This window comes from Thunnus albacares, chromosome 21 (assembly GCF_914725855.1).
Source record: "Thunnus albacares chromosome 21, fThuAlb1.1, whole genome shotgun sequence".
NCBI classification, from domain to species: Eukaryota; Metazoa; Chordata; class Actinopteri; order Scombriformes; family Scombridae; genus Thunnus; species Thunnus albacares.
Window position 1 is genome coordinate 23,674,011 of NC_058126.1, and position 12,547 is coordinate 23,686,557.

Below are 12,547 nucleotides of genomic sequence, written 5' to 3' on the forward strand. Positions count from 1 at the left end.
AACTGAAGAGGGATCGGACTGAAGCATAAGGTGACAGTGTGTCACAAATTAAATCTGAAAACACATCTGCGTCATATAAACTCATTTAGATGAAAATATTCATTAGATTAATAGTAATTAATAACATAATAATTAGATTAATCAATCAACATGCCAAATTTGAATATTGGTCAGTATCTTTTTTTAATCCCTGCCTAATATGATATTATCTTAAAGTGCTTCAATTCAAATTTGGTCTCAAGCTTGACGCTGGTGTGTTAAGCTGCAGAGGTCATCTCTCCACGACCACAAGCTTCATCTTTTAGTCTTCCTCTTTCTATTCCTGTCAGAATGGAATACAGCTATGACGTTATGCCTGCAGTGGGCCTCTGACTTATCTCACACACACATATAACACACACACACACACACACACACACACACACACACACACACACACACACACACACACAGAGTCGAGACAGAGCTGAGCCTGTGGGTAGGATGAGCCACCCCTTGTATCTAGGCAACCACATACAATCATGTGATAGTAAATATAAATAGAAATCAAACTAATTGTCAGTTGACCCGGTCAACACCAATCACATTTGGCATTTCAAATGTGCCGCCTGCTGGTTTGGCTCTGTGTTGCTTGAAATGATGGATTTCATATCCCTGTGATGTTACAATGACTTTTTCCACGACTGTTGAATTCAGTATTGGATTTGTCTGTCAACTAAAAGGGCTTAAAATGTTCAGGTGCAAATGTCAACTTGAATCATCAAAGCCATGAAAGCTTTGACTTTCAAATTGAGAAATTCTGTCATGGTACTATAGCAACAATATCAAGAAAAAAGGTGCTCACACACTGTTTAGATGCTCCCATAAAAAAAGATTTATTGACATTATGGTCTCTATTCTCATGAAACCAGCTGTGCAGTGCAGATCAAAGTCAAGTGCAGCCTGGTATTTTTGTGGCCAGGCATGCCGGTCCACCCCATTAACGTACATGAGGGGTCCAAATTATTAGGAACTCTTTTCAATATAATGCACTTCAGCACACCACCACCACCCACTACGACCTCAATAATAAAACTAAAGTAGAATTATCACCTTTCTGACAATGTCAAAAAAAAAAGAAAATGTATAAGCTTCATTAAGTAGATTTATGGTAGAGCTGTTGTATTGGATTGCATTAAATTTCACAGGTGTTCCTATTAAAGTGCTCGGGGAGTGCAATTAGTGCGCTATCTATGGCAGATAAACTCTTTTCAGCTCTTGTCATTTCAGCTGGCAAAATCAAGAAATGAGAATACCTACCTCTGTCTGAAATCAAGGATCCATTGTTTCAAAAAACCATCAAGAATTTCAAGTGGTAGATCTGCTACCGTTCATCATTGTAACCTGCATACAACTGTATATATATGCTTTGGGAGTGTCTACTCAGTGTGTGAGCACATTTTTCCTCTCTTTTTTAAAAATGTGTTTGTTGGCATTTTTGCCCTATTAAATAGTGAAGAGGGACCTTGTGGTTGAGGTAACCTGGGTGCTCACCACATTTTTTCTTGTAATTGTTCTCTCCTTTTTGCCAAAATGCTTTATTTAATATTGGAATGTACATACATGCCTCTATGGAATCTTTGTAACTACTGTACTAGAAACAATTAGTATTTATGGAGCTCTGTAGAACCTGAAAATATACTAATATTATCAAATTCCTGATTAGCATTCACATATTCGGCTTTTATGCTTTTGGTTTTTCATGCTTTTTATTAAAAAGATACTCATATCACTTGTTTCTCTCTTACAGTCTGACAGATTACTGAACAGTAGATTTTATTTATGTGTTTTTTTCTCTGATGAAGGCATGTGGGAAGATACAGCAACTAACACACAGCTTCAAGCTGGGTTCTTGATACAGCAGAATGCTTTGTTGAATATGCAAACACAGTGTGTGTTTGCGCGCTGCAGTGTGCAAATGTGGATGTGCATGAGTTTGTATATAAATGTGTGTGTGTGAGTGGACCTGAGCCATCTCATTTCTCCCTCAGTGCCTCCTGACTAAGCCGTCACGCACCCTGTCACATTCAGCCCAAAGCACAGTGTCTGTCTCTTTCATCTCACTCTCTCTCTCCCTCTCATTCCCTTCCTCTCTCATCCCACTCCTCTCCTTTTCCCTCTCTCCTCAAATATCTCTCTCTGTCCAGGGAATCCAGGGGCCCCGGGGGCCGCCCGGAGAGATCGGCCGAGATGGTCCCAAGGTCTGTGCGTTGAACGTTATAATTAGTTATTATGCTAATGGCCTGCTGCTCCCCAGCCGCTCGGCTATTCTCAGCCTGTTCTAATGTTGTACCCTCCCTCCCTGTTCTCTTGATGTTCCCGTGGAGAAAACTGCATTTTGCTGAGAGGGAGTCAACTTGTTTGGAATCAAATTGTAGGTGTGTCTGAATATGTGATGAGTTCCATCCTGTCAAGGACAGTTCACATTTTGACTGCTGGTGTGTGTATGCTTGAATTGCTCTCCTTCCAAAAGTTTGACTCTTTGAGACATTCATGCAAACTTGGTTTTGACAGTATTTACTTCATTAGGGTGATATGCACAGATTAAAGGAGTACTCCAGTGATTTGGCACTGCACTTCCATGAAGTTGGTAGACTTCAAAATACAAATTAAAACAAGAATGGTCAACATTTAAACAGCAGAGACTGAGATATTTTGACTTCTAGTCAGCTCTAAAAATGATGAGTAAAATCGCTGCTGTTCTCCTTTAAGGGTTCTGTTTTTTCATCGCAGAGGCTAGCACAAGGGCCACAGTGATACAGTACGTTCATATTTCCATGACCTTGAAATGCACATTGCCTGGCCCTTTGGAATTTATATACTCAGTGCAGCATGCACGGCAAAAAGATGGAAGGAGAGGTGGGAGTGGAGGACGGGAGTTTCATGCATATTGAGGTGAAGATTGGCTTTTTTGAGGTTTTGCTGAGAACTAGGACGCGGTTTGTTCTCAGCAGAATGGCACTTGATAATTTGGCAATTCCATCAGTGAGCACAAAATACATGTAAATACTTGACAGAAATGCACAAGAACTGCTGAATATTGTTTGATACAATAAATAAACATTTCTAATTAAACCCTTTTAACCGTAGATTGGCATAATGAGAGAGAATGACAGTAAAGCAGCCTGTGTGGTCATCCACACCTGCTTTTACACCTGTATGAAAATCTTCCCCTACAGCTGATTAAAACCATCTGCAGCCTCTAATTGCAGAAGGAACACACACCATGTGTAAAGCACATCACGATTACACATGATGATCTACTGTGGTTACCTTGATTAAATCATGCACAGCCAACATCAGGATGCTGCAAAATAACTACACAAATCTCTGTACTTCTAAACACCTGAAGTGGTAATTACACAAATTAACGCAATGTGTTCACTTCTTAATTATACAGCAATATCTCAAGTTTTCTAGCACTAGCCACCATAAGTTACTGGTCATACCAGCACAAGTAAGGCTGTAGTAGTAAAACTCCTGAATGTACTGAACTCAGCAAAGGTGAGTTTTATTGCTTATGAATTCAGTTTTTTATTTGTTAGAAGATGTTTGTGCCGTTTTTTTCTTTAAAAGTTACATACATAGTCTCCTTTTAAAGAGCTTAAACTATCCACTCAGTTTTTCACCAGTCACATTCTAGCACATGTAATCAAATCTAACTAAATGCATCCTTAGTTTAGTTTTCTAAAAAATCTATTGCATTAATATAGATAAAGCTATTCTTGTATATTAATAATTAAATATATAATACTACAATAATAATAATAATAGTGAAAATCAGCTCCATCTTGACTTACTACAACATCAAAATGCTGCTCATGAGTTAATAAATTAGTAATAATAATCCAATAATAAAATAATAATAATAAAGTAATATACAGTAAATTCTGTTTAATGAGTAATGTTACATTTGATCTATTTGATCCTTGTATACATTTGACTAATAACACAACATTTAGATATTGCAACTTACAGAATACTTCTACCACTTTCAAAATCACATTTGTCCCATTTATTGTACTAAAATGATTGTTTTCAGACTCACTAACTGGACATACAGCTGTAACAGCTATAGAGTGGATCATTTAGTTGCAAAATAAAAATGCGCATTATGCTCTGGACTTTTATTTTCCCCACAAATGCAAGAGCAGTATTTGTAATGCTTCACACTCACATATTACCCTCTGATCCTCTCTCTCTGAACTGACACAGCTGTATAATTTCCTTACATTGAAAAGCTGTCTTGCCTCTAAATTTGTTGAGGCCATTTTCACTGTGATTGGCACAGCTGTTTAGCAGGGAAGAGACCAGTAATGTGACTGGCTGAGAGGATAATGATTAATCACCACATACTGTGATTTATATTCCACTTCACTCTACCTCTTTGTGCATGCCGTGCTGCACCTGTATGAATGCAAATAGAACGTACACTCACTGACCTGTGTGCTGGTCTCTGTCATTGTTAGAATAAAGCCCTAAACTTTAAAGATTAAAATTAGATTTAGGAATAATTGTAGTCAACAGAAGGATTTCAGAGTTAAAGACAACTATGGTGTGTGTATGTGTGTTTTATTTAGGGAAAGTGTGGCGATCCAGGGGTAGCTGGTACTCTTGGTCCACCAGGCCAAAAGGTGAGTGGAGGAGTGGATTATCCACCAGATTACATTGTTTCTTTTAACCTCTGTCTTCACTTCTTTCTAGCACTGCATCTTCCTTTACTATCTGTTTCTTCACCATTGCCTTTCTTTCTTTCTTTCTTTCTTTCTTTCTTTCTTTCTTTCTTTCTTTCTTTCTTTCTTTCTTTCTTTCTTTCTTTCTTTCTTTCTTTCCTCATTTTGATCAAATTGTCTTGCTTCCAGATGCATTATTAATTCTGTTAATAATATTCTGTGATAGGCTCCAGGTTAAGTAGGGATAATCTCCTCTAGTCAACTAAATAAATCAATGTTGTTCTCTGACCTGATGCCATCTGTTGTGGTACCGTAGGGTTTATTTTTTACTTTGTGGACTGCTGTTGTTAGCCTGCTAGCCATGCTAGTTTGTACAGTTTATGTCTATCCACATTATTGCTTGTCCCCCCTTGCTTTTGGCCACACCAAGCAAGTAAATTTAGCCAGGCGGAAAATAGTCTGACTGCAGTTTTCTAACCATTATACATACAACCACGTTGTCAACTCACATGAATTATCTGTAACATATTTACAAGTACTTACAACTATCCAAAATTCTATCATACTAAACTATAGAATGTATCATATAAACAAAACAACTTAAAAAACCCCAAAACAACAATAACCCAAAACTAAGCAAAAACCAAACGAACATAGCAAAACCCAAACTAGATCACCCCTCCCCTCAGTTCTAGTTGGTACCATCCAATAATGCTGATGAGAGCAGCATGGTGATGCAGTGATTAGCACTGTCGCCTCACAACAGCAAGGTTCTGGATTTGAACCTGTCTGCTGACTGGAGCCTTTCCAAATCGCCCTTAGGTGTGACTGTGAGTGTGAATTGTCTATCCCTGTGTCAGCGTCCTATCCAGGGTGTACCCATGGATGTATTATAAGAACTGAATTACAGACTCAAATAATAATAACTTTTATTTATATAGCACCTTTCAAAACAGTTACAAAGTGCTTCAAAAACAATACAAAAAGTCAGAGAATGATAGGAATGATCTGATTTTTGAATCCATTTGAAGTTGATAAAAACAGGTCTGAACTACCTTATTAAAATGATGATTGAAAGTTGAATTGGAATCAAAGATAACATTAATACATTTCTGGCATTAGGCTTAATGGAAGGTGCTAGGTTAACAAATGTGTCATTGAAATCTGATGTGTCTAATGACCCGAATAAGATTATTTCTGATTTTTGGAGGAAGTTATTAGACATCCAACATTTGATATCATGTAGACAGGTCTTAAAAGAAGTCATACTTCTGGGGGATCCTGGTTTTACAGACACATAAAGTTATGTGCCATCGGCATAGCAATGAAAAGAGATCTTATGATTAATAATGTATTAATCTGCCATGAGGAAGCATGTAAATACAGGATAGAAGAGGACCTAGGACAGAGCCTTGAGGTACTCTGTAGTTCATAGTGGCAGTAAATGATGTGAAGTTACCAAGAGTGACTGTAAACTCTCTGTTTGAAAGATAAGAGATGAACCGCTGGAGAGTGGTGTCTGCAGCTCCTACATTGCTAAATTACAATGTTAATTTAGATAGCAAACTGAGGTACTATGATCTACTGTGTCAAAAGCAGTACTTATGGAAGATCAGGGCAGACCCTTAACCAGCATCAGCAGCAAGAAGCATTGATCACCCTAAGCAGAACAGTGTCAGTGCTAGATTGGAATATTTCAAAAAAATCATTTTGGCTCATGTGGGCAGTTAATTGTTTGTATATAATCTTTTCTAAGATCTTTGGCAGAAGTGGGAGTTTGGAGGTTGGTCTGGTATAACTGTTGAGTACATAAGGATCAAAATTCAATTGCATTCAGGATGTTTTCCTGACATCTGGTGCAATCGGCATTCTTATGAATGGGGACCAATCAGACCCTAGTAACTACTGTTGTGCCTGTGTCAGCAGTTGCCTAGGTAAATTATTCTGTACTATTCTAAATAAAAGAATTCCTTGAAGAACACTCTATCTTGAGTAAAAATCAAATTGGCTTCCTGCCAAAACACTGCACCACTGACCATGTATATACCCTTCAAACTTTAATGAACAAACATGTACACCAAACAAAAAACGGTAAGAAATTCACTTCTTCAGTTTGCAAGAAAGCCTTCGACTCTATTTGGCATGAATGGCTATTATAGACTTTACATTGTGGTGTAGGGGGCAAATGTATGATCTGGTTAAATCAATGTATCTGGTAAATAAGTTTGCTGTTAGAAACAGAGACAGAAAGAAAGAGAAAAAGAAACAAACTGAATTCTTCACCCAGAGGAGAGGTGTTCGTCAGGGTTGCAATTTAAGTCTGACTTTATTTAATGTGTATATAAACTGAAAAGCCAAAGTAGATTAGAATGTTATCTGTCCCTAAAAAGAGATAAAAAATTGGCAGAATATCTCTCTTCTGTCAGAGACAGAAAGCAGAGACAGATCCAAACCAAGTACAGGCTTAGTGACCACAAACTGGCAGTCGAAAAAGGCCAACACAAAAAATCATGGCAACCAAAAGAGAGAGAATATGTGGTCACTGTTTGACGGGTGAGGTTGAGACAGAGATGCATGTCCTCCTGCAATGTAAAACATTCAATGAAATAAGTAACTTTAACAAGTTTAACTGTAATTTCAATTTCAAGAATTTAATGACCTCTCAAAATTAAAAATACTCCAAGGAGGAGACAGGACATATCTCGCTGCCCAACATGCCACAACCTGAGGGACAGTGAATGACCTAGATACACAGAGCAGAACACACAACATACATACATACATAAGTACATAGATATACTATATATATATAATTAATATATATTGTTCCTAATGTTATGTTAACATTATTTTGTTTCACTGACTCTTAATGCTTTGGCAATATTATTGTTGTGACATTTATGCCAATAAAGCAAATTTGAATTTGAATCTAGATGACATGAAGAGCAATTAAGCTGACAGACAGTCTCTAGGAGCATCTGGAAAGAGAGCAATTCAAAAGAGGGGAATGAGACTGTAGGTTGGTGGGTAATAGTAAAGTAAACAAATCTGTGGTATAATCTGACTCCTGATTTTTTCAATTTTAGTTGTAAAAAATGTTGAAAAGTTCTCACATGCTTCTGATGAATGATCAGGGAATTAATTATCTTTAGGACCACTGACATCATGTTCAATAGTTTTGAACAATATTCTCAGTAATAATACTGGAAAAATTTTCTTGCAGTTTTGATGGTAGAGTTATAATTGGACATTAAATTTTTTAACTGAGGAAGATCAACCTCAAGTCTGCTGTGTTTCCACTTATGTTCCATCGTCCTGCATTCCCTCTTTATTTTGCAAGTATAATCATTTAACCAGGGAGTGCCAATTGTACCAGTTTTACTTTTGTTTTTGAGGGAAGTAATTTTGTTAAGAATGCCCACACAGAGTGAATTAAATAGATCTACTAAACTCTCGGATGAATTATCTGCTGTGAGGTTTTTGCACGATTGGTCAAATTCCCTAATAAACATGGCTGAAGTTGAGGAGTTCATTACACGTCTCTTTAAGCAAGTGACTGGGGCATTGGAGAGAGGCAGAAAGGCTGAAAATAATGGTAAGATGATCAGAGAATAAAGCTCTTTACTTGATTGACAGTGCAGGGTCAGTCCGTAAGATAAGACAAAGTCAAGGGTATGGTCTCGATTGTGAGAAGGGCCAGTAACAGATTGGGTTAAGCCAAATGAGTTGCACAAATTTTTAAAGTCTAAGGCCAATGGGTCATTTGCACAACAAACGTGAACATTAAAATCACCCATAATAACAATTTTCTCATATCTGGACATCATAAATGGCAAGAATTCCAAAAAGTCAAAGATGAAGTCAGGTTTATGTTGAGGGGGTGGTAGAGTACTGCACAGACAATTGGTTGCTGTATGTTGTTAATGGAGAATAGTAGATGTTCAAATGACGTAAAATTGCCAAAGTAGATAGGAGAGCATTTAAACTCATTGCCATGAATTACAGCCACACCAGCTCCTTGGCCCAAGGGCCTAGGTTAAGACAAGTGGGAGTAGTTAAGGGGGGTGCCTCCATCAAGGAGGTGGCGTCATTACATTTTAACCATGTCTATGTTAACATGAGAAAATTAAGATCTAAGGAGGAAATAAAATCATGACAGATAAAAAGACTTGTTATTCAGAGATCTGACGTTGAGGAGACCACACTTAACATTTACAATCTGATCTGTTGACCCACAAACCATAGTGGGTAAAGTGCAAACTGAGTGTAGAGCATTAAATTTTGCATCTTATTTGCATATCTATCAATAGACCATACATGTCTCTGAGAAATGCAGGCAGGGATGGGAATAGCAGCGCTCTAATCATTCCATAATGGGGAGTTAGTGACAGGCATAGCAGAAACTGTATGGGGACTACCTTATAGGTAGGGGGAGCTGGAGGGGGATACTGAATGAGTACAGTATGAGCCCAGGAAGGTACAGTCAGATGGACTCACTGCAAGTCATGAGGTAAAAGCCTTACAGTGGTGTAAAGTCAGTTTAATGTTGGTTGATAAAAGGTGTGAGCCTTCCTGGGAAGGATGGAGGCCGCCTGAGGCCTATTTAAAAAGGCAGCAAAGTTCTCAAAAAAGGGGATATCTCTGTTCATACAGTAACCCTTTGGTCAGATGCAGAGTTGGCGTAGGTGACTGAATTTCACGTCACCAAAACACGGGGGAAAGATGGCACCCATTCACTCGAATGAAAATTGCTTGCCCGGTGCATGAGCCAAAAAAATCTTCTAGCTTCCGTGTTTGCTTCCACATTGTGTGGCCCACTGAATACGTGCAGTAGTGTTTCTGCTTGGCCCATTGAGATGATGTCAAGTACTTTAAAATCACTTTTCTTGGCTTGAGGAAAATTTTACAAATATAAAACCCTCATGAATTAAAAAATCATAATACAATGAGTAATAATTTACCTTTCTTGCAGTTTAAGGTGTCTTGCCAACAGTTTTATAGACATCTCTTTTATAATTGCGGTCTATGGGGAAAATGCTTTCTGGGCCACAGGGGATTTTTTTTCTGCATTACTATGAGTGGCCACGAGGAAAAATTGTCAGCAAAGCCTTATCCCTCTTAAAATATCCATGTACACATCGCCTGTTATCGGGTATAGATAATGGATGGATGGAAGTCGGGTGGCTCGGGTGGCTGCATTCTCAGGTGCACATCATGATAACATTGCCACTCATCCAGCTGAAGTGGATGTCGAAGAGAGTGGGATTATTAACAGAACCAACAAAACCCTCAACAAAAACAAAATTACAAAACTATGATATGCTAGATCGGTATCAATAAAACATGATATAACATTACAGCATTTACTAAAGCATAACAGAAAGCCTCAAGGAAAAATACTGTAGGTGTATGTCAATAGTCATGAGAATACAAATGCATTTGTCCAATACTAAGTAATGATGGTGACTGACACCTGTCAGTCAGCCCAGTAGAGTCTGAACAATAATATACCACAGTGTGATGCTAAGTGATGAGCTGTGTGCAGTGTATGATGCATCATAATTAGTATTCAGTACACAAATATACTGCAGATTCCCTGTATGCTTCAAAAGTGGAATCAGTGGAATCAGTGTAAATGTCCTGTACAATATCAATGTGTGAATGTGTGAATTAGCAAAGATAAAAGGAACAATAAAAAACAAATCAAATCAAGCTAAAGAAAAAGGCCATACCAGGTAATGAAAATACCATAAATCTGCAATTATGTTCCAAGAAGCAATTATTAATATGACCAATGCTGAGAAAATTGATTGATTGATACAAAGATGATTATTTTATCTGATTTATTAAAGCAAAAACATACTGCTTCTTTCTTTTTTTGTTCCTCTTCCTTGTGCTGCAGTGTCTCTGAGTCAGAGGAGTTCGTGTTCTCTCCTGCAGTCTTTGTTTTCCTCTCAAAATCAAGTGTCAAGTATAAAGATTAGGGAGCAGGGCTGTAGTACTTGAGTCAGACCTGTTTTTCTATTATCTTGGACTTCACTTCCATCTATGTTATGGCTCAGACTTGTGTCAGTCTCAACCATCAATTCTTTAGTATCACATGTACCGTTCTGCATGTTTGTTTAAAAGTGCAGATAATTCTTATTCTCCGTTGTATGTCTAAGTCATGTAACCATTATTTTTCTATTTCAGATGTGTAGTTTAGTGGACAAATGTGAGGAAAAATATCAATCTTTTGTACTTAGCTTGAACATTGTGCCAGATGATTTAATTTATATAACTATATTTTTTTAGTGGTGTAATCACAATTTCAAGGAAAAAACATTTAGGGAAATTTTCATTATCTCCTGTTCCTTTCATATTTTAAGCTTTTTTTTTTTTTTTAATTCAAAAGACTTTACTGAGTGATGGAAGTTATATCAGTTGATGCTCACCAAAAACAACAGTGAGACAACAGTAAGAGGAATACTGAATGGGCACTGCTGAGGGTTTTTTTGGTCCTGACTCAATCTCAAAATTGCTCAGTCTTGGACTAGTCTTAGACTCTGAAGTGGTCTTGACTATAGCCCTGTTCCGGTGTAGACATAGATACTGTATCTGGTCTGTGGGACGTGTGTCAGCTGCCACTATATTGCAGAGGGCATCTGTCTGCTTTACACAGTAGAGAAATAGACTCTTGTGCTGTGTTTGGATGTGCTACTGAGAGAAATGGCAAAACCAATGAACGAGGAATAACATTTAATAGGCAAGTAGTTATTTTACAACATTCTACTGTCACAAGCATGCTGGATTTAATGTACTGTTGTCACTTTGGAAGATGTATCTAATCTTTGTGAACATATTGTGGAAACACAGGATGGCATTAACAACCTTCACTTTAGCCTCATATCTTTGTTTGTGAGAAACTTTCACAAATTGAGGCAACACCACATAGCAAAAGTCCAAACTCTGTAAATGTAGAGTAACAGTTTAAGAAAACAGCTAGGCCTATGTAAAGTAGTGTTGTTCCACGGTTAGTAACTTGTAGCTTCCATAATGATAGCAGCACAGCACCTATCTGATGATCTCCCTTAAACACTTAAATAAGAAACAGTATTTTTTTACATTGACTGAGCCTTTCTTCTCTCTCATAAACAAACATGCAGCCCCCAACTCATCTTTATTCTTTATGGATTAACACATACATATCCGTAATGATCAGCAAATAATATAATATATAATAATAATATAACTAAAGAATAACATAACTACTTTCTTACTTTTAGTCAAGTTGCCGCCACCGCACATAAAGGGTAGATGATGTTATTTGTGTGGAAAAAAAGGTGATGTTTGATATTAAAAAATGAAACAAAGGCAAAAATGAACCCCGGGAAGAACAACAAAAATAACTTAAAGCAAAGCAAAGAACAAACAAATAAAATCTGCAGCCTCACAGCAAGCTGCCACCTACTCTCTTCCCTACTCTATCACAACTGACCAGTGACTGGTGTTTTACTTTCGCAGCATCATCTAACTGGAACGAACCATCTACTCAGGTTACCACAGGGTGAGCTAGACTGATAGCACACTTTTGAAACATACAGAACATTGAGATAAAATTTCTCTGTTACTGCTGACGAATCACAATTTGTCACACATGCACTACCATGAATGCACCAAATTACGCAGAATGTAGTTTTACCACAGAACAGTTTTATCCTTCCTATCTCAACATGACAGAGCCTAGTGACTCACTGCTTAGTGCAGCTAATGATGCACACCTGTTGTCACTGACACTGATTAAGCAGATGATCTGCTACCTACATCACAAAACTATAGAACAAAAGGACTGAAGC

The 12,547-nt window shown here is 37.6% G+C and overlaps 1 protein-coding gene across 1 annotated transcript in view; it reads left to right on the forward strand.

The window, feature by feature from the left end:
- The window catches only part of LOC122972967 (collagen alpha-1(XXI) chain-like), a 70,043-nt gene that overhangs the window by 37,193 nt on the left and 20,303 nt on the right, over nt 1–12,547 (forward strand). Inside the window, exons 21-22 of the mRNA XM_044340405.1 lie at nt 2,187–2,240; nt 4,620–4,673. Of these exons, the coding sequence (XP_044196340.1) occupies nt 2,187–2,240; nt 4,620–4,673 (108 nt within the window). The remainder of the gene's footprint in view (nt 1–2,186; nt 2,241–4,619; nt 4,674–12,547) is intronic.